Here is a 21,065-nt window from a genome sequence, read left to right on the forward strand (position 1 = left end):
AATCCTACCACCTCACCCCTATTTCCAATAACAATGAGACACCTTGACACGCAGGCGTACATGCACCCGAAGCTCCCGAATATCATCTTCAAATCATTTTTTTTTCGTGTTTCCCTTCCGAGTGACCTCACACCTCACGTACTTCACCGCCCCCCCCCCCTCCCCTCCTCTTCCTCCTCCACAAAAAAAAAAACAAAGCACCGGGGAAGCGCCGCGTAGTTCTCCCTCGCTCTGTCTCTCCTGACTCCGGTGTGGAATGGGAGGACGCACTCGCACCGATGCAGGAAGGAGAGTTGGGTGAGGAAGGGTGGGGAGGAGGCGGGTCGCGGATCCACAGTCCAACGTGCGCACCGCCGTGTGTGTGTGTGTGTGTGTGTGACAGGGGCGCTGCGGTGCAAATGTTATTGGCCACACACTGCCTCCTGCCCCCGCCTCCTCCTCTCCCTTTCCATCTCCACCTACATGCGCCTATTGTATGCAGCAGCCCCCTGCCCCGTACCCCCCCAACCTTGGTGCACTTCTTGCTCTTTCCCCTCACTGAGTTTTATCTGGACACCCTACCGGCTCGAGGCTTCGCGGCCCTTCATATAGTCTTGAGAGAATTGACGCGTAGTGTCAGACCACGTTTGCTTCTGTGCTCCGCTGCCCACTCGCTGTGTTCTGCAGCCGCCTCTCTTTCTGCTTGATTCTCTGATAGACGCACACGCACGGATATCTTTCACCGCCGTCACCTGCCCCCCTTTTCCGGCATCCCTCGCACCACGTGGTCGACTCTCTCTCTCCTCCCCCGATTCTGCGGCGCGAATAGTCACCCTTGACCGGAAGGGGAGGGAGGGGGGCCTACAACGTACTTCTTGCGGTCATCCGTGCCATCACGCTTCCGGACAACGCCGCATTCGCTGTCCACTACCCACCACCCGTCCCCCAATTCTCACCTTCACCCGCCACCCAGCTTCAACGTCACGGCCCCCCCCTCCCTCCCTGATCTCTCAGCTTCACTGCCTCCCCCCCCCCCCCACGAGTAATCAAGCAACCGACTCCTGTGGCCTCGCCGACCCGCCCGCAGAAGACACGGACATGCCACCGAAGAGGGTCGCTGCCGGGGCCGCCCGGAAAAAGAAGACGTCCATCGCCGCAGCCGGCGGCAGCCCAGCGTACGCACATCCGCAGATGGATATCGGCTTCCTGCCGCCGGGGGCAAAGTACCCCGCCGGGGCTTCTTCGCCCCACAAACAGCGCCAGCAGCCGAACGGGGCCTCGCAAGGCCACGACCGCAATAGCGATTTCGATTACCGCTTCGAGCAGCACATCTTTGTGCCGCCACGGCTGCGTCGCGTGCCGACGGCGCTCGTGGAGGCTGTCAACGATTTTCACTACGCCATGATGAATGACCTGCCGCGAAATGAGTTCTACTATAATTTGCTGAAGAAGCACATCGTGCCCGGTGAGTCCGGCGTGCTCGAGATCGGGGCTGGATCGGGCCTGCTGTCCATGATGGCAGCGAAGCTCAACGCAAAGTGGGTAGTGGCAGTCGAGGGTTCGTCGGAGATGGCGGCGCTGGCGCGGTCGAACATCGCAACGAACGGGCTGCAGGGCAAGATCAAGGTGCTGAACATGCTAAGCACCGAGTTGACCCCGCGCGATTTCCCGGAGCCACCGAGCATTCTCGTCTCGGAGATATTTGGCACACTTCTGCTTGGTGAGAGTGCACTCGACTACATCGCTGATGTCCGCCAGCGCCTACTCTGCCCCACAACAAAGATTCTGCCGCAGCACGGCGTGCAGTATGCCGTGCCGATAGAGTGCGAGACGCTGACGAAGATCTGCGCCGTTGCCAGCTGGAACGGCATTGATCTCTCGCACGTCATGGCGTTGCAGGACACGACAAGTGTGGTGTTCACCAAACAATACGGCTTCCGCATGAGCTCCGTCCCATTCCGCCGCCTCGCCGACCCAATCCCGCTCTTGACGATCGACTTTGCTGAGACAAAACGGGGTACCTTCAAAAAGGCTTTCCAGGTGGAGGCGACAGCGACGACAAGCGGAACAGCGCACGCGTGGCTGTTCTACTGGGTTGCCACCGACGGCGAAGAGGTGATGTCGACGGCACCGGAGGACACAATCGACAACTTTTCTCGCGACATGCAGTGGGGCCAAGCGCTGCAGCTCATCGACGCTGGCACGAATGCGCGTATGCCATCGGCGTTATCGATGACCGCGGGTGAGTCTTACAAGTTCGAGTGTGCGCTGTCCAGCGACCGCGTTGTCATGAGTCTCAAATACATCGGCAGCGGTAGCGCCGCGCGCGGTGCGGCGGCGAACGCCAACGAAGCAGAGAAGCGACTTGAGATGGAGAGTGAGCAGCAACAGCAAAGCCAGTGATTCACTGCGCACCGGGACGAAGCGGCCAGTTAAGTAGCAGTAAGCGTTGACTCGCGAACGCCTATTTTTGGTGTATGTGTGTGTGTAATCCCCCCTCTCCCTCCCCACAACCCACGCCGCTCTCACTTAATTGCAGACGCCATCAGCGCTGAAGTGCCCGGCAGCGTTTGCGTCATGACGTAAGAGAAATAATCGAGAGGACAAGAAGAAAAAAAAAGGGGGCTAAGTACTCACCACAACGGTCAATGAGTGGAGTCGAGACACACAAAAAAGCGGAGGGGAACACACTCTCACACACGCACACACACACAGTGAAAAAAGAAAAGGACAATTCATGTTGAGCAGGGCATGCAAATAGAAGCGGAACGCGGGTGATCTGAGGAGGAGACGCTGCGTATGCATACGCGTGCCTTAGAGTCATCACTCCCTAGCTTTACTCCGCCCCCGCGCCTCCACACTCCTGGTTGAGGCGATAACTCACCGACCCTCTCTCAGCCGCTATTATCATCAGCTGAGGTTTCTGTGCGCTCTCTGTTCTGCAGTGCTTCATAAATACCACAAAGCCAATAATTCACCACCACCACCACCACCACATCCGCGACTTTGCCTGCACTCCACCCCTCTTCGTCCTTCTCACCACGCCAACACGCCAACACACACACACACACACAAGCAAGCAAGCAAAGAAGCAGAAAAAGTTGTAACGACTTCACATCTTCTCAGCACATTCCTCGGCCTCTTTGCCGTTTTTCCTTCCCTCCTGCCCTCCCTCATCTTTTTTTTTTTGCAGGTCACACGCCAAACATCTCAACTCGCTACTGCTTCCCGCAGCTGCTCCGTGAACGCCGTTTTGCTTCTTTCACCATTCTTCCCTCTCCCTCCCCACTTTTTTTTTTGTTTCCTCCTCAGGTGGCCGCCTTCAATACACGCACCTCGGCCGTCCACCACAAGGATGCGCTCCGTTTCCAAGGTGCTCCTGGCACGGCGCACAGCGCCGCTGCACGGGGCAAAGTCGGCAGACGCGGGGGTATTCTTCGGCGCCTCGATGCCCGCGGCGCAGTCCGCCACCGGCTTCTCATTTGGCTTGACCGAGCAGCAGCTGCAGTATCAGGAAACGGCGCGCAGTTTTGCGAAAGAAAAGATGATCCCCGTGGCGGCAGAGTACGACCGGTCGATGGAGTATCCACGGGATGTGTACAAACAGGCCTGGGAGCTTGGTTTGACGAACATGCACATCCCTGAGAAGTACGGTGGCCTTGGCGCCGGTGTGATGGACGGCTTGGTTGTGCAGGAGGAGCTGGCCTACGCGTGCACGGGGATGGCGACCGCGTTCGATGCCAATAACTTGGCCCAGGCCCCGCTTCTCATCGCAGGAACGGACGCGCAGAAGAAAAAATACTTGGGCTGCATGATGGAGGAGCCGCTGCTGGCGGCGTACTGCGTCACGGAGCCGTCGGGCGGGTCTGACGTGGCTGGTATGAAGACGGTTGCAAAAAAGGAGGGCGACAAATGGGTGATCAATGGCTCCAAGATGTGGATCACGAATGGCGGCGTGGCGAGCTGGTTCTTTGTTTTGGCCCGCTCCGAGGGTGGCTACACGGCTTTCGTTGTGGACGCTGACACGCCTGGGGTGACGCGCGGGGCGAAGGAGGTGATGCTTGGTCAGCGGTGCAGCGACACGCGCGGCATCACATTCGATAACGTGGTGGTGCCGGAGGAGAACGTGGTGGGAAAGGAGGGCCAGGGATTTCAAGTAGCCATGAAAGTATTTGATTTTACGCGCTCCTCTGTCGCCATCAGTGCAGTGGGGCTGGCGCGGCGCGCCACGGACGAGGCGACGAGGTACGCTCGCGAGCGTGTGACGATGGGCAAGCCGATCGCGCAGCACCAGGCCGTCGCGTTCATGCTGGCAGAGATGGCGGCTGGTGTGGAGGCGTGTCGTCTTATGACGTACCGTGCGGGCTGGGAGACAGATGAGGGCCGCCGCAACACGTACTACGCCTCGTGTGCAAAAATGATGGCCGCTGACCTCGCTGAGAAGTGCTCGACGAACGCGGTGCAGATATTTGGCGGCAACGGCTACAACACCGGCTACCCGGTGGAGAAGCTCTACCGTGACTGCAAGATTTTCTCCATCTACGAGGGCACCACGCAGATTCAACACAGCATCATCAGTCGTTACGTGACGGGCATGCGCAGTTGAACTCCCTGCGAAGGGAACGGAAGGGAGCGGGGGTGGAGGAGGAGGCAAGGTGGGCGAGTCTCTCTTTCTCTTTCTCTTTCTGTGTGTGTGTGTGTGGTGTCTGTATACGTCATCTGCTGGTGCGCGCTGTGGTTCTGTGCGGAGGGTGCCAGTAAAGCGGGGGTGGGTGGGCGGGTTGGGGGGGGGTGGATGCCCCCTTTCTGACGCCTTCCAGCACACGCTCTCACTCCGTTCCTCTTGTTCTCGCTTTCTTCATCGACTGCCTTGACGACCCTGACAGGGAAACCAAGTCGGCTGTTCCAGTTTGTGGGCACCGAGCGGTTATGCTGGCAAGAGAACGAGAGGGGAGGAAAAGGGGGGAGGGTCCAAAAGAATGTGCGTGTGCGCGCGCCTCTGACAGGAGTGATGGCAGAGGTGCTCTCGTCTCGCCACCCCGTCGACGCTGGCATGTAAATGTTCTCTGTTCCCCAAACTAACAGAGTGGGTGACCCACAGGGGAAGCACGACCAACCCCTTTGCAGAGGCACCGCTACACACATACACACACACTCACACACACACACACACACACACATACACACACACACACACACACATACACGCTACCCTGGCGCTGCGCTTTTCGCGTGTGTCCGCTGCCTGATCTGCAGCGGACTGACAGCTTGTGTACATAATCCTCCTGAGGGTTGGCATCTTCATCTCGTGCGCGTAGACGATTTTTTACAAAATCTCTTTACTGTTGGTCTGTAAAGGTGTGGGGGAGGTGCCATGGAGACTTGGTATACGGCAGTGTAAGGGGCCGGGCGGGCTCAGCAGGGGGGGGGGTAGATGGGTGAAGCACGCTGAGAAAATTCATGTCTCTGTATGCCTCATCTGTCCATGTCCCAGCGGTGTCAATGCACAGCTGTTTGTGCAGGAACTCCCTTCCCTCCCTTCCCTCCTCTCTATTTGTCTGTCTCCCCCCCCTCCCCCCCTCCCCCCCACTCTCCAAATTTTCAAAACGTTTTTAATATGTATGTATTGCTTTTGAGCTGCTCGCACGCTTCCACTTCTTACCGTGCCTCGCCGTCATCCCTCCTCTTTTTGTTTTGAGTTTTTTTTTTCGTTCAGTTTTTGTCGTGTGTGGGCCGCGGGGGACGGTGATTGTATGAGAGGAGGAGGGGGGGGGGCTGGTCTCTATCATGTCATGAGGGAGGACACACTCGAGCAAGCTGCGTCAGAGGGTTCTCCCCCCCTCCCCCCTCCCTCTTTCTCTCTATTCATGTGTCTGCTTTTTTATTTGCTTTTTTTCTACGTACTGCTTATGCCATTTGTCGTCCATCACCGGTCTATGATATCATCCCAGCCAATGCTTTGCCTTGTATCGATGCCAAAGTGCCGTGTGGACAATCTCCCTTACTGCGTTGGGGTCTTCTCGTCGGTACACTGGTGCGCCACTCCACTTTATTTGTGTGAGTGGGGGGGGATACGGGCACGCGCGTAAACCCATGCATTCGCGCATACACATTTGTCCAGCACAGACTAGTGGCGCTCACCTAATTCATGTGTATGTGTGTCTTGAGGGAGGCGGGGGCAGCGGCAGGATGCGATGGTAGCGGGGATGCTCTTTGTGTTCTTGCAAGTGATTTGTAGGGGCAAAGATGATGTGGAGAGGACACCAGAACACACACACACACACACACACACACACACGCACACGGAAAAAAAAGAGGACAGGGAGCTGCATGTGCACCGGCGCGTACTGTAGAGGGAGTAGCGTATCGATATGCTCTCGGCGCCACCTTCGTCTGCGCGTCCGTCTGTCTGTCTGTCTGTGTGATCTCTATCGGTCCTTTCCCTCGCTGTGAGTTGATGTCGCCGCTTTTTCCCCTTCTTTTCTTCTTTTTTTCGATGGGGGTGGGGATCGCTGCGCTCTGTTGACAACGTCATCACCACCGCCACTACCACAAGACATCGATCGCTATGTAAACACTTATAGCCACTGCTCACTCGCTTCTGGGGAACCACGGCTAGCGGTTTCCCCAGGCGGTTGAAGACGAAGTCTTATCGCTCGTTGCAGCAGGCCATGCGGCCGAAGGCCCATCCTCGGTCCCCCCCCCCCCCCACACACACACACGCAAACACACACACTGCAGGCTCGTTCTACATTCTAGGGGTCCGAGAGGCATGGCTGAACTGCATGTCTTCACTCAACTGCGCTGACTTGAACACGGCGCCCACACAGGTTGGAGACGGCTATGCTTGTCGTGCGGGCTGTAGATGGTGGTGGTGGTGACGGCTTGTGCTTTGCGGCACCATTGCGCACGCACCCGGGACCTCGGTCCGAGAGAGGCGACTACGCCGACTAGCTGATGATCCCGCTGTGACTCTCTCCTTTCTTCTTCGCCCCCTTCCTTCCTTCAAGCGCTTCTCGCTCTCTCTCTCTGGATGTTCCACACGGGCGAGGTAAAGATATCACAAACATATGCAACTCGATTGATCAAGACACACACGAACACACACACACACACACACGACCGGGCGTGGGCGATCCCTCCTCCTGTTTCTTCTTCTTTCGTCATTTCTTTTCTGCTGCGACTTACTTCACCCGTGCGGCAGGGGCGAGCCTGGAAAAAAAAAGTGTTCAGCTCTGCAATCGTGCCTAGAGGAGGCGAGTGACTCGCATAGTGCGTGTGATTGCACCTCGAGTCTTCCCTCGACTATTTTTTTTTGTTGTTGTTGGGCTGGCCGACATACGAGCAGCGTTTTGCTGGAGGTAGATTCTTTGGTGAGGGATTTTTGCGTTGCCCACGCCTGCCCCAAAGCTCGAACGAGGAGGAGGAGGAGGAGGGGGGGGGGCGCTCTTCCTTACCCCGAGCGCTCGCGCTCTTTTTGAAGGCACCAATGGATGTGAAGATCAGCAACATTCTAACGCGCTTCGCCTTCACCATTCCCAGCCTCTACGATGACGATGACGGCTACGACGCCGTGGTCTCTTCGGATGACGAGGACACCCGCGATTTCGCTCACGTGAAGGCGACGGACCGTCATGCCGCCGGGATGCGGGACGCCGTGACGCGGGCCGACTGGAAACACCACAGCTCACGTTTCATCTCGTCAGAGTCACCGAGCGATGCGTCACACATCACCGGCGCGTACGCGTTTGTGAGCAACTGCGGTGCATCATCGGTACCATTGCCCATCCCCAGTTCTGGTCCTGCACGCAACAGCAGCAGCAGCAAACTCTTCACTGTGAAGACGCAACACGGCGTTGACAGCCGCGGAGGTGGCTCTGTGCGACGTGGTGCGTCGCTCCATCTGCCTGATTTGCTGCAGCTGGCGGCGAGGTCTTGGAACGTGGAGCTTCACCGCGGCCCGACAGGGGTAGCGAGTCACTGCGTGCTACGGCCGCCTCCTTATGTCGTCGGCACAACCCTCTACCGTGGGCCTGTAGTATACGTGCTTGCATCTGGGGTGGTGCGGATGGCAACGTACGGCAGCGTGGCTGCAACAAATGCGCTCGCGCGGCGCGTCCGCGATGCATTGCATGAGGCTTGCGCACCGTTGGCCATGCGCCGCGCAGCCCGCGAGGAGTTTCTATTACTGCGGGCGGTGCTGGATGAACCTCTCTCAGGCGTGGCGAAGAGCAAGGACCACAGCGAAGGTGGCGCACAGACCCCGTGCTCTGCGGTACTCCAGGCAGAGACGCAGCGACCGAACAACACCATGTCTTTTGGGACTGGGTTCCCCGGGGATGGGAGGGCGGGTCGTGGTCTGCCAACGGTCCCCCCCGCGCTCTGCGAAAAGGCGTGCACGATTGACTTTCTGCAAGCGGTGGCGACCCCGCGCTGGGACGAGATCGCCGGCCTGCGAGCCTCCCTCTTCGCGACGGCATCGGCATGCCTCGGCGGTGAGGGCGGTGTCGGCGTGGATGAAGATGGGCGCGTTGCTAAAGGAATCCCCCGTCGTGTGCCGGTGCGGTGCGCCAGTGTGAACGTCCGCGGCGATGCGCCGATGGAATGGTGGAAGTGGTACCTCAACGTGCAGGCCGATGACCTCAGCCCCAGCGAACTCCTCAAGTCGGCTGCGGCTGTCAACCGATATGAGACTTTGCACGGGGACTTTGCTACGCTGCATTCGAGGAACGACTCTCTGCAGCCGGCCGGGCGTAGTAACGGTGTCGCCGAGGAGGGCGACACATCTGCTCGCTATCAGGAGAAGACGAAGGGCTTCTGGACTTGTGCTGGGCACACCGATGCGTCACCAGCGACTGCCGCGAATTTTGTGCGCTTTTTGCGGCGCCGGCGGGCGTTGTTGGCCCATCACGTCGTATCCTTCAAACTGCGTCGCCAAGCCACCCAAAGCAGCCTTCAAATCCTCCTGGACTGGCGAACAACCCCACCGCAGCGAATAACATCATCGCCCATGTCAGCAGCAGCAGCAGCAGCACCAATACCCGCACCAGTACCCGCACCGTCAGCGGCGCCGCTCGCGGGGTGTTCTCCGCTAGCCCGACCACTAATTTCGGCACCGCCTGTGGGGGTGGCTCAGGCGCCGCCCGACCCAAGCGCTCCTCCCGCCTCTGCTGATCCGCCCAACGTCCACACCAGCAGCCGTGGTTGGGTGACAGAGGCGAGTGCGGCACACTTCTTTATGGAGTCCACTTTTATTCCCGAGTCGACGGCGCCGTGCGGCATGGAGAGCGTTCGGTTGCCCATGGGTGGTCATGGTGTGCCTGCTGAACCTGCGGCGTTTGCACACGGTGAGTTGCGTGATGAACGCGTGGGAAACGCCGTGGTCGAAACCGCAATCCCGCTCGACTGCGGCGGTCATGACCGGATGTCTGTCCTGTTCGGCAACGATAAGGGTCACGCTGTGCTGTGCAATGACAGCGCACTCGGCGGCGACGGGAGCGCGATCAAGGCTGCGCCTGCGAAGCGCATGCGCGGTGGTATAGCGTCTGGGACATCGCCGGCAAAGGGGGATAAGCATGCAACGGCGGTGGAGCATGTTACCTGTATCATGCATTGCACAGGCCGTGTTCAAATCACTGCCGCATCGGAGTTGGCCGTGGAACAAATGTGTGCTGTGCTGCTCATTCCTTTCCTCGTAGCGACGGCAGAGATAGATGAAAGGGAGGGGGTGATGCGCGAGGCGTAGCGAAGTGATCGCTTACTCTTCCCTCCCCTTCCCTCCCCTCCTCGCTGTCGTGCTCCGCTCCGCTCTGAAGTGTTGCATTGTGTGTGTACGTCCAGTCAAGGCGCGAATTGTAGCAGCACTGGCGGCATGCCCAGCGCTGAGCCTCTTCAATCCCCCTTGTCCTCTCCCGATTTCTCAAGTCACGGGGCTTGACACTGGCACACACGAACACTCACCCACCCACCCACTCACTCACACAAACACATCTACACACACACACACACACACACACACACACATCTACTGGCGGGTGAGCTCCACGACGCTGCTCTGTCCTACTCCACTCCCCACCCCACCCCACCTGCTTTTTTTGTTTCGAAAAAGCGGTGCCTCGACGTGGAGCATACGAACTGCTGTATCTCTACAACCAGCTTGTTGCGGGGAGGGGGTGAAGGGGGGAGAGGGGAGAGGGGAGGGGGTGAAGGGAAGAGCTTGGCACACCGGCGCGCCGTCTCTCTCTCTCTCTCTGTCTCTCTCTTTCTTCTTTTCTGTATTGGTGCGTTCTCATGCAGCTTTTCTGTGTTGCGGTTGTCTTCATTCTCTCTATCCTCTGGATCCCATCTTCACATGTGTGCTCCCAACGTTCCCCCCCCCCCCCCCCTTCCGCGCACCCTTCACTCCGCCCATACGCCTTCCTCATGCCATGCACACACACATTACACACACATTACACAGAAACAGAAAAGGACAGTCGCAGTATCACGTGCGCGCGCGTGTATGCGCACCTCCATAGAAATCCCTCACCTCCTTCCCCTTTCCCCTCAAAGGGAAATCATAGACCTCGACAGAGTTGATTTGAGGGGTGTGAGAGGGGGGTGGGGTGGAGGCCGACCCCGCAGTTCTTTTCCAGCGCATCTCTCGATCCCTTTCTTTCCCTTCCCCTCACCCCCTTCTCCCCTCCCCCGTGCGCGCGCGCGCTTCTTATCAATCGGCGTGTGAAAAAATGAGCCAGCCACATGTCTCGTCGATTCCCTTGCTTGTTGTGCCTCCATGCACGTCTGACGTGTCTCGTGTAGGCACCAACGTCATCACCACCGCCAGCAGCAGCAGTGCATTTTATCGAGAGACTTCTACAGTCCCCTCGACAGCCTCCGCCACGTGTGCGTCTTGTGAGTCGAAGTTGGCCCAAGGCTCAAGCGCAACGTTGTTGCCGCAATCGAACGCAGCCGAGCGAGCGGGTCGCACCTCCTCCCTGGCAGTGGAGTTGGTCAAACAGCGTGTGTTACGGCTCGTCAGACGTTCGAGCAACTCCCTGCGCCAGCCCCCGTTGCGGTCAACATCAGTGCCGATATCGAAACACAGCCACCGTGCTGCTTCACCTGTCACCACAGCACACAATGTCCCTGCTCGAAGTGCGCATCGCTGCCGCAGCTGCACCGGAAGCGGCAACGCTAGTGGGTGCAGGTTTGGCCAACCACCAACGGTGCAGATGACTTGCAAGTTCATCGGGACTTCTACGAAGCCCACACTGGGCGCCGCACAGGCGCGGTCGCTTTGGTGCGGGAACGGGGACTCACTGTCGAGCACGTCTCGCCCCCAGGAGAATGTCAGCAGCGCTGCATGCCACCACTGCGGCGAAGGGTATCGCTCAAGATGCAATGCCCCGTATCGATGTGTTGAACCACCTGCACTCCCTTCGTCACCACCGGTCTCGGTTTCGGCGACGACAGGAGTCCGTGTGCGCAATGCGACACAGTCCTCTCTTTTTGGTGTGATGGGAGCTGCCTTGACGGACGCAGCTGGTCCAGCTGACGCTTGGATCAGTGGCCGTGTCAACAAGACAGCAACACCGCTGGGAGAGTTGAACCCGCCGTCGAGCACAGTTGGCGTACTGGCAGGTATGGTAGGCTCGCCGCTATCGGATGGAACAGCAGCGCCAGCGGTATTGAGGGTCTGCAAGTGCCGTCATTGTCGCGCGGCACCACTGGCCGCTGTGAATGTTTTTTCTATTGGGGCGACAAACTCCTCCAGGTGTATGCGATCCTCCTCGCCTTCATCTGAGAGCTCAGTTTCTCGAATTATCGACACCAACACCCCCGAGCTTCCGTGCCGCCGACTGAGCCCGTCAGAGGATCGCGGTGGAGGTGAAGAGCCCAGTGGTGTCAATCTGCTAGCGCTGCTCACCTCTGCGTCGTCGTCGTCGTGTGAAGGCTTCGATGTCGCCGCCGCAGTCGCTCCGCGTGGGCCAGGCATGCGCTACTTGGAGCCCACAGGGAAACCAGCATCGCAATGGCGGCCACCCGATGCGCTTCTCAACGTCGCGCTCTCAGCCGCTCGCGACTGCGAAGTTCTCGACCGCGCAGGGGACGGTGGGGCCGAGGGGGACAGCACCCCCCAAACCCCTGACGTGTGCGAGCACAGACAGGCGCACGCGTTTCGTCGCCTCTCGCTAACAGACGGGCGCGTCTGGGATGCCGCGGCACCGCACATTCGACACACCAGCGCAGGGAAAGTAGTGATGGTGCCTGATGACAGCAGCCGGTGTTACCCCGAAGCCGCTCCGGCATCGCTGCAAAAGGAAGTGGAGAAGACACATTGCGACGACAGGGGTGCGCCTTCGTGGATGCTGGACACCTCCACTGCACCGCATTTGTCGCTGCCCGTTATGCTACGCGGAGGCCGGGGTGACGCGGACAACCGTGTCCCACCTGCGACAGCGCAGCCCACACCGTCCTTGCCACTCAATCTCTCTCACACTAGTGGTAGCTGCGTCCTCGTCAACACAGGGCTGGGCAGTGAACCCTCTAGTACGGCTCTGACCACACCCGCCTGCGTAGCGATGACTGTCCCTGAAGCGCCACCAATGGCAACCACGCGTAGGCGATCCTTTAACAGTGACACTTCGCTACTCGACTCCTTCCGTGTCGTCCTCTCCCCATGTCCTTGCAGCATCGCACCGGTCTTCTCGCTCGTGCCGTTCCGTGCGACGTCGCCGGTGTCGATCCCAGCCAGAGCAGTTCAGCAGCGATGGCGTGAACACGTCCGCGCACGCACGGGGGTCGGCGTTTGGAATGCGGGCGGAGGCACAACACCCCTCATCGGAGCAGCTGCGCCCTCACCGTGTTCCCCCGCTGAGCGTGCCTTGAAGCCCCAGGTTACACCGCACTCCCTTCACGCTGCGAAGATTTTGGTGAGCGATATCGCAGCCGGCGGCAGCGCCTGCGACGCAGCTCGTTTCAAATCTCTGCAAGGATGGGAGCCGCCACCATCGCGCCGGTCCAGTGGCGCCGATGACGCCAACGCCGTTCCCACACCAAAGTCTTGCAGCCCTTCATCCTCTGGCGCTGCATCTGGCGGATGGGAGAGTGTGGCGAACGTGAGACAAGGTCTCGCCAGTATACCGCCTCATGATTTGTCGGCTTGCACCGACCCCAGAAGTAGTCGAGTCCACGCACCCACGATGTCGCTCTGCATGTCCCACCCCTATTCGATGGCCCTTTCTCTCGACAGAACGCCACTGCCCACGCAGCAGCAGCACCACCACCAACAACACACGAGCAGTGACCACAGCTCGCTTGTCTTGGCGGATACCGCCATAACAAAACCGTGGCCGCTTTCGCTCCCGGAGCACGCGCCTTCGTCCCCATTGCGACGGCGGCCGACGGAGACAACTCCTTTGTTTCCTTCGGATGTCGGCCAGCGTGGGGGCGCCGGCGCTGCCTGCGCCGTCACTGCAGCTCCTCAGACTGCTGGAGGAGTGTGTGGCGGAAGCATGTGCACATCTCCCTCACTGATGACCACCGCCATGAAGGGTGCTCCGAATACTCGTTTATCAGCGCCGTCTCTGCCTAGTCCCTGGAGTGCATCTCGCACACCAGCGAGAAGCGCGGACGCGCGCGTAGGCGCACTGTGGTTTCCCATGTCCGCGGCGACTGTGCAATGCCACGGTGGCAGTTGTCACCTCTCCCCCATCGATGAGGTGTCGTACTTCAACAGCACCCACCGATCGCACCGGCAGCCCTCAACCCCTACACCATCGCTGTTGTCATTCAAGTGCCCCATCCCGGCTTCAGCGGTGGAGGACTCGTTCACGTCGTCGACCACGTTCGCTGGTTCACAGCCCCGTGCACCACTGCATCAATTCGTGCAGACCAAACAACGATGTGTTCCGGGCGGCGGCGCACCAATGCGCCAGTTGTCACCACTGCAGACGAGCTGCTGTGCCGACGCAGCCGGTCGCTGCGTGGTGGGTGAGGTGACAGCGAAGGCCAACACGTCGCTTGAGGGATCCACTAGAGTGGGTTTGGCGTCAACATGCTCGACTCCGCCGCAGAGGCCCCTGCTTGCCCCCAACACACCGCACCTGTCCGGGTGCCTCTCTCCAAGCAGGGGGGCGGCGGGCACATGTGTGTGGAAGACAACCTCCGCCAGTGCACGGAAGCCTGTTTTATCATCTACTAGTCTTTCACGTGGCAGCCCCTTGGCAGGGGAGGAGAGAGTATCGGTATCGTCACCGTGGGCTACCTTGCAGTGCTCGTCCCCGACAGCAGCGACAGCGGTCGGAGGACCGGGCAGCGAAGTCAGAATGGCGCCGACACGCCGGTGTGTCAGGAGACTCTCCTGCACTGCCGCTCCGTACCCGGCTCCCGTGGAGAGCGACATTGCTCCCCTTTACTTTGGGGAAGAGTTAGAGCTACGTAGGCTGCAGAGCGTGACGAATGTGTGCTCTCCGTTGTCCATTAGCGACACCAGCGTCATCACAGCTCCTTCTCCCACCCCCCACGGGGACAGTGGGGGCCTCGGGGAGGGGCGCAGCGCTTTAGGCAGCTTCCGCGCTCACGGATTCTCGGCAATGCCACTGCCACCGCCTCTGCCACTGACGGCTTTATCAGGAAGCCACGCCTCCCCTTCGACGTCATGGCCTCGCGGCAGCTTCTCGGCGCCGCGTGCAGCGGCAACCCACGCCGCTCCCACTAGAGAAGCGACCCACCCCCAATGCATCTCGCCACAGCGGTCCTCACCGGAGCTGCGTACCCGTACACGGAGTGCCTCTTGGGCAGTTGCCATGTCCGCACACGAGGCGCCGGCCGAGGGCGGTGTGCCGTCGGACATGTTGCCGGCATCGGACTCACTAACCAATGCTGTGACGACGACCACCACCGCTGCTACCGAAGGCGTGCCACCCTCGATGCCCACGCCCTTGCCGGCGGTGGTGCCTCCGACTATGCAGTTCCACTGCGCGTTCAGCTCGCTGCGTGGCTGCCGTAGGACGCAAGAGGACAGTGCCATGATTGTGAATGACCTCCGAGTGCGGCTGCGTAGACGCGCGGCTGCAGAGCCCATCACTGCCAATGCTCCCACGCCGGTGACTGAAGCGCCGGGTGGCGTGGGCGCGCCAAGTGATACCGAGGCTGCGGGCGAAGGTACGGAGCAGGCGGATGCGACACAATCGACGACAAGACAGAAAGAGGCGGGACCACATCACATCGTCGATGCCCACGCTGATGTTGTGTTCCAGTGTGTTGGGGTGTTCGACGGTCACTGCGGCGACGGCGTTGCGTCGTTTGCCTCGAAGTTTTTTCAGGAGCACTTCGAGCACGCGTTGCAGGATCTCCAGGAGCAAGTCGAGCCGGACCAGCAGGAGGGCGGAGGTGCGATGCGCGTCACGCGGAGCAGCACCTCCTTTCGAGAGGAGCCCGTGAAGAGACCGCATCGTGACCATCACGAGATCTCCCTGGCAGACGCCGTGCACTTCCAGCGGGCTGTGAGCGCCTCCCTTGTGCAGGCACTGATGCACCTGGACCTAACATGCTACAACCTTCTGCACAACTCGACACGAGGCCGCCCCGCCCAATGCCGCGACGCCGGATCGACCGCCAGCGTGGCAGTCTTTTTCAAGGCACCGCTCGCAACCGCCTTGCGCCACAGCGATGTGAGTGGGGGGATTAGTAGGTCTTCGAACGGCACCCCACTGTTGGCTACCAGCGACACTGTCGAGCGGTTCAACGGCGGCGGGCTTGCTACTACTTGCACACCTGCGGCGTCAGATGGTGAGTCGCGGAGGCGAACGGGGTGTGACGAGGTGGTACCCCTGTCGCCGATACCGACTACATGTGTAGAGGACACGTACCGACTCTGCCTCGCGAATTTGGGTGATAGCCGTGCCATCATTGGCCGTCTTGATACTGGTATCCTTCTGCTGAGCACCACTGACCACCGCATCTCTGCTTGCCCAACCGAGAGAGCCCGAATCCAGGCTGCTGGCGGTGTAGTGGAGTTTGACCGCATAGGCGGTAGCCTCGATGTGACGCGAGGGTTGGGTGACTACCGCTACAAGGTTGCACCAGCTCAATGGTGGGCCTCGGCCGCCACATCATCATCGACCGATGCCCCCGAGGGTTTTTCGTCGATGCCGACGGGAGTGGAGGGGCGCAGGACGGCAAGCACTACATCCGCCATGTCGTCGTCAAAGTTCGAGGTAGTCGAGGGGCTGGTACCGCCCGCGAGCACGCTGCGGTGCGGTGATGCCCCCGCCGCTGGCGACTCCATGATGGGCACCCTACGTTGGCAGTCGGGTTCGAATACACCACTGCGAAGTCCCATGAGTGAGGACGCTGATGGCTGCGAAGCTGCAATAGTCAATTTGCAGCGGGGTGCCCGCCATGTGCGAGGCGCCGTGGGCGAGGCGCGGACGGTCTCTGTCACATCTTCCTGCGGATCGCACCCACCCGGCGCTGCGGAGGGTGCGGCCAACGCGCCTGTAAGACCGCAGCAGCAGCAGCTTCCACAGTCGCCGCTCTCGCCATTGTCCCCACCTTTGCCGTCATCGGCTGAGGTGTTGACCAGCAATGCGGTGAGCAACATCGCCGACGTCTACGAGTGGGAGGTGCACCGCGGCGAGGTACTCATTATAGCCTCCGACGGCGTCTGGGACCGCATGAACTCCGAAGATGTGCTCGCCTTCGTCTGCAGTGCGTTAGCCGCCGCACGGCGGCAGCCCAAGGCGCCTTCAACCGGAGTGATGTCTGGCGAGGAGGCCTCAGGAGATCCCTCGAATGTTGCAGGTGGAGAGGGGAGAGGGTTGTCGGTGTTTGATGGAGTGGATGCACAGGTATCGAGTGCAGCCGATGTAACGCCGTTGTCCTTTGGGGGGGCGCTCGCGTGTGGTCCGCTACGGCACCCGTCGCCCTGTTGCGAGCGAAGGGCCACAAGCTCGCATTGTTCTCGTGGTGCTGCGTTCTGCACCCCAGGCGGCAACGAAGATGTGGGGTGCAACGAAGTTCACTCCGCTGTGGCCTCGTTGCCGGGCCCCACCGGCAGTGGACTCAACTTTTCTATTGTGCAGGCAGCGGCGCGGCGCTTGACGGAGTACGTCCTTCATAACCTCTCCGGCACTGACAACACCTCCGCCGTAGTGGTGGTGTTCCACTAACTAGGGGTGGGGTAACACCCACTGATGCTCTAGGCATGCGAGAGGGGGGAGGGGGGGGGGAGGGGAGTGAGTCGTGGACTTGCAGGGTGCAGTGTGGACTTGTTGGACGGAGCTCGGCTCCTCCTGCACATCTCTCAACCCCTCTGTATACGTGCTTTATTTCGCATGTCCCCTCTCCCCTCTTCCTCCCTCGCTGCCAGTAAATGAAGGTGAGACAAGCGCCAGATATGCATTTGAGTGAGTCAACCTCTTTCCCCCCTCCCTCCCTCCCCCCCACACACAGACAGACAGACAGACACAGACAGACTCGTTCTACAGTTTCCCCATTGCTGACAACATTTCACGGGGGTAAAAAAGGCGTGCGTTGCACAACAGTGTTGGTGCGAATGGACTTTATGGATGAAAGCTGCGCTACAACAATACGTGGAAAAGCGGGGGGGGAGGGAGGAGGAGGAGGAGGAAGGCTGTCGGGTGAGATACTCGGTACTTTGGCTCTGCGTACTGCTCTGTATCGATCAAGCTTTCGTTGATACGCGCATGAAGGATTTTTGTGCATGGGTGCCATCCCCCTCCCGTTTAAGTCCCGCCACCACCACCCCCCCCCTTTCTCCTTTTTTCCTGTTCTTTATGGCTCTTGACACTGCAAAAAACTGCCACTGCCTCTGACGAGTACATATATATATATTATATATACATGCGTTGTATTCTCAATCTCCTCCTCTTCCTCTTACTCCCCCTCTTACTCCCCCTCTTCCTCCCCCCACCTACCCTCAATCTCTCTCGGTGTGTATGTGTGTGTGCGTATTGGTAGCCCGCACGCCCGTTCCGGCACGCGCTCGTCGTCAGCCTCTCCCTATCAGCGCGGTACCCTCCCCCCCCCATTCCATCACACACACACACACACACACACACACGCACGCACGCACACACGCACACATAGAAGGGCATATTTATACAGAGAAGAGGGAGGAGCATCGTGCGCTTTATTGTCGAAGTGGAGGGAAAGCATCACTGCGAGCGTCGCATCCTCCTGTTCTCTCTGCTTCGTTTTTGTTGTTGCTGCTGCTGTTGCTACTGTTGCCGCACTGAACCCGACCTTAACCGCGTCCGCTCCCACTCCCCCCCCTTTTTTTCTTCCTCTCGCGTCTTTGCCGTCCTCCTGCCACGCGCGTACACCTTCATGGACTACATGGTCGGGGCAGCGCGACTCCTCTCGCCTTCCCTTTTCTCTGTCATACAGGCAGCCATATCGGGCTCTGACGAGTTCGAGGCGGGGGCGGCGGCAGCGGTTCGGTGGTCTTTCTGGTCAAGTGTAACGGTCGCGTTCGTATGTACGTTTGCTGCGATGGCGCTGCTCATGATGCGAGGCTCTTTGACGTCACTGATCCGCTGGCCAGCAGAGAGGTGCCGACAAGTGAGCGGCCTCGCCGCCACAGGTGAGCCAGTCAAGATGGCGCTCGTCGTCCGGAAAGATTTGAAGATGGGCAACGGAAAGATTGCTGCGCAGTGTGCCCATGCCGCGGTGGCGATGGTCGAGGAGGTCATATCCCTCAAATCAGGAGAGGCGGGTAGTTCACAGTCCGCCCTGGACCCCGTATCCGCGCTCTGGGTTCAGTGGTATGACGCGTGGAAGGTCAGCGGCTGCACCAAGGTTGCCCTGCAATGCTCTGACGAGCCCACCATGGTAGAGCTGGCGAAGCATGCGCGGCGAGTGAAGCTGCCCCACTACGTCATCCGCGACGCCGGCCGCACGCAGGTGGCGCCGGGCAGCAAAACCGTCGTGGCCGTGGGGCCGGGACCGAAAAGCCTGGTTGACGAGGTTACAGGGCATCTAAAGCTGCTCTAGTGGGGTTGCAAACTCGTGTGTCCCACGTGTGTATGTGTGCTTTGTGTTGGATGACGCTCGCTTTGATTTTTTGATGCGATTCCCAGCCTCGCGTGGATGCGTTTATTTTTTTTTATGTTTCAAGGGGTATGTAGCCAGGGAAGGGGCGGTGTGAGGTGCTGCCTGACACCGAGCGCGGCGACTCTTCACCCGCGAGTGCCAACAGAGTCACATGAACATTAGAGGAAAACAGAATAGAACAGCGTCCCTGGAAGAAGTCTGTTGCCGCCGCCTCCTCCCTCCCCCCCTCCCCCCCACTCTCTCACACACACACACATCACCACCACTCTAAACTCCGACAACAGCCAGCCATGACTCAAAAATTGCTTTTGGCCGAGAGCCTTGACTTGTTGCGTCAGTGCGAGCAGCGCGAGTATGACGTTGATAGGAATAAGCAACGCATCAGCAGTGACAGCCAGTACCGTAACGAGCTGGGCCGGCTCCTGCAATCCTACGACGGTGTTTATCAACAGTACGTGCGTGGCCTCTGTATTCTGAACCACGTGCGCCACACGGCTCTATCAGAAAGGGATCCAAAGAGCGCGGAGTACTCCAGGAAGCTGTCGGAGTTCTGCGCAGGCAAGATGACTGCGTACATGGCACGGTGTGACAGCATCGTACGCAAGATGGACGGTATTCTGCTGCCCATCCAGCAAGTCGACCTTGTTGTCAAGGAAGGTTATGTCCCAGACGAAGCGATCTACCTGCAGGACGGCATGACGTACCCGCTCTCGCGAAGGGAGAAGGTTCTGGCGAAGGAGTTCATGCTCATGGCTGGTACGTACATCTTAACCCTTAAAAACCGCGATGACTACACGCTGGCAGCGCCGGAGGTGAATGTGACTTTGGCTACGTTGCCCCAGCGTGGCAGCGGCGCCGAGCCGTTACGCGTGGAGCTAAAGCTGCCATGCCAGTGTGGGTGGCGGAAGGTGATCGGCATCGTGGATGCGTCAACGGTGCAGCTAGAGATTCGTTACAGCGGTATCCGAGACGCGCACGTTGACATCCTTTTACAGAGGTGGGCCTCCGCTGACGAGATGGGCCGCTCTGGCGGCGCTGGTGCTTGTGCCAGCGGCCCGGGTCCGGCTCTGTCGCCGTCAACTTTTGATAGCGGCGATGGCAGCAGCTTCTGCAAGTCGGCGTCGAAAGCAAGCGCGACACCAAACCGCGGAGGCAATGGTAGCGCGGCGGGGGGCAACATGGACGCATTGAGCTACTACACGCCTGCCAATGCTGCCACTAACATTGCAGCGGCGCAGGCACTCCCCCACCAGCAGCAGCCGCAGCACTGGGTGAACCAGCTCCCGCAGCTGCCCGACGATGAGTTGGCGAGGCTGGCGAACTACAAAGTGCCCTCTGCAAGTCTATCGAGGGGGCCGAACCCCCGCGCGGCCGTCGATGGCCTTGGCGCATCGTCAGCCTCCGCCCCGGCCGAGGACCTGTGGGCAACGCTGACCAGTTTGAATGTGCCCCATGCACCAACGACAGGCGGGGCGCTGAACAGCGCTTCACCCATGCACGTGCCCGGTCCAGTAGAGGTGAACTCGGCTGGCATGACGTGTCGGCAGCGTCTCGACAAGATCCGCGAGTTGTTGAACGCGTGGCCAAACAACGGTGTCGCTGCCTGCCCACTGCCGGGACAGTCACAGCAATTTATTCAGGCCCTCTACGCGCTGCCTTTGCCGCGTGAGCTCTCCAAGTAGGGATATTTGAGGCGTAGGACAGCCACGGACGCACACCGACGCGCCTCCCCAGTTTTTTCTTCCCTTCGTGGTCGACTGGCTCGCCTGTTTTTTTTTTTTTTATGCTGCTTTAATTGCGTCGTCTTTTGTTTTTATATTTTGCCTTGCCTGTTTGTTTCTTGCCTATTCACATATCACCAAACTTCATAACGCTGTACGCATGGCCCCTCCCTCCCTCCCCTTCCCTCCCTCCTTCGCTCCATGTACGACGTGTCCGTATACGCAGTGGATGTGTGCTGACCCTTGTGTTGGGCTACTGGCACTGGTGTTGTGTTGTGTTGTGTTGTGTGTGCGTCTGTGTCT

The 21,065-nt window shown here is 59.6% G+C and overlaps 6 protein-coding genes across 6 annotated transcripts; all 6 read left to right on the forward strand.

Moving 5' to 3' along the window:
• Positions 1–1,077: 1,077 nt before the first annotated feature.
• JKF63_07155 (uncharacterized protein) lies at positions 1,078–2,382 on the forward strand (the record flags this gene model as incomplete). Its single annotated transcript, XM_067903096.1, has 1 exon — positions 1,078–2,382. One exon carries the CDS (start codon positions 1,078–1,080, stop codon positions 2,380–2,382), a length of 1,305 nt encoding a protein of 434 aa, XP_067759534.1.
• A 952-nt stretch (positions 2,383–3,334) lies between these two features.
• JKF63_07156 (uncharacterized protein) lies at positions 3,335–4,585 on the forward strand (the record flags this gene model as incomplete). Its single annotated transcript, XM_067903097.1, has 1 exon — positions 3,335–4,585. The coding sequence occupies one exon, from the start codon at positions 3,335–3,337 to the stop codon at positions 4,583–4,585; it is 1,251 nt and encodes a 416-aa protein (XP_067759535.1).
• A 2,883-nt stretch (positions 4,586–7,468) lies between these two features.
• Positions 7,469–9,916, forward strand: JKF63_07157 (uncharacterized protein; the record flags this gene model as incomplete). Its single annotated transcript, XM_067903098.1, has 1 exon — positions 7,469–9,916. One exon carries the CDS (start codon positions 7,469–7,471, stop codon positions 9,722–9,724), a length of 2,256 nt encoding a protein of 751 aa, XP_067759536.1. The 3' UTR covers positions 9,725–9,916.
• Positions 9,917–14,768: 4,852 nt separating this feature from the next.
• JKF63_07158 (uncharacterized protein) lies at positions 14,769–17,135 on the forward strand (the record flags this gene model as incomplete). The annotated part of the gene is made up of 1 exon (XM_067903099.1): positions 14,769–17,135. The coding sequence occupies one exon, from the start codon at positions 14,769–14,771 to the stop codon at positions 17,133–17,135; it is 2,367 nt and encodes a 788-aa protein (XP_067759537.1).
• A 1,180-nt stretch (positions 17,136–18,315) lies between these two features.
• On the forward strand, positions 18,316–18,981 carry JKF63_07159 (uncharacterized protein; the record flags this gene model as incomplete). Its single annotated transcript, XM_067903100.1, has 1 exon — positions 18,316–18,981. The coding sequence occupies one exon, from the start codon at positions 18,316–18,318 to the stop codon at positions 18,979–18,981; it is 666 nt and encodes a 221-aa protein (XP_067759538.1).
• A 350-nt stretch (positions 18,982–19,331) lies between these two features.
• Positions 19,332–20,723, forward strand: JKF63_07160 (uncharacterized protein; the record flags this gene model as incomplete). Its single annotated transcript, XM_067903101.1, has 1 exon — positions 19,332–20,723. One exon carries the CDS (start codon positions 19,332–19,334, stop codon positions 20,721–20,723), a length of 1,392 nt encoding a protein of 463 aa, XP_067759539.1.
• Positions 20,724–21,065: the final 342 nt, after the last annotated feature.

This window comes from Porcisia hertigi, chromosome 6, assembly GCF_017918235.1.
Source record: "Porcisia hertigi strain C119 chromosome 6, whole genome shotgun sequence".
NCBI classification, from domain to species: domain Eukaryota; phylum Euglenozoa; class Kinetoplastea; order Trypanosomatida; family Trypanosomatidae; genus Porcisia; species Porcisia hertigi.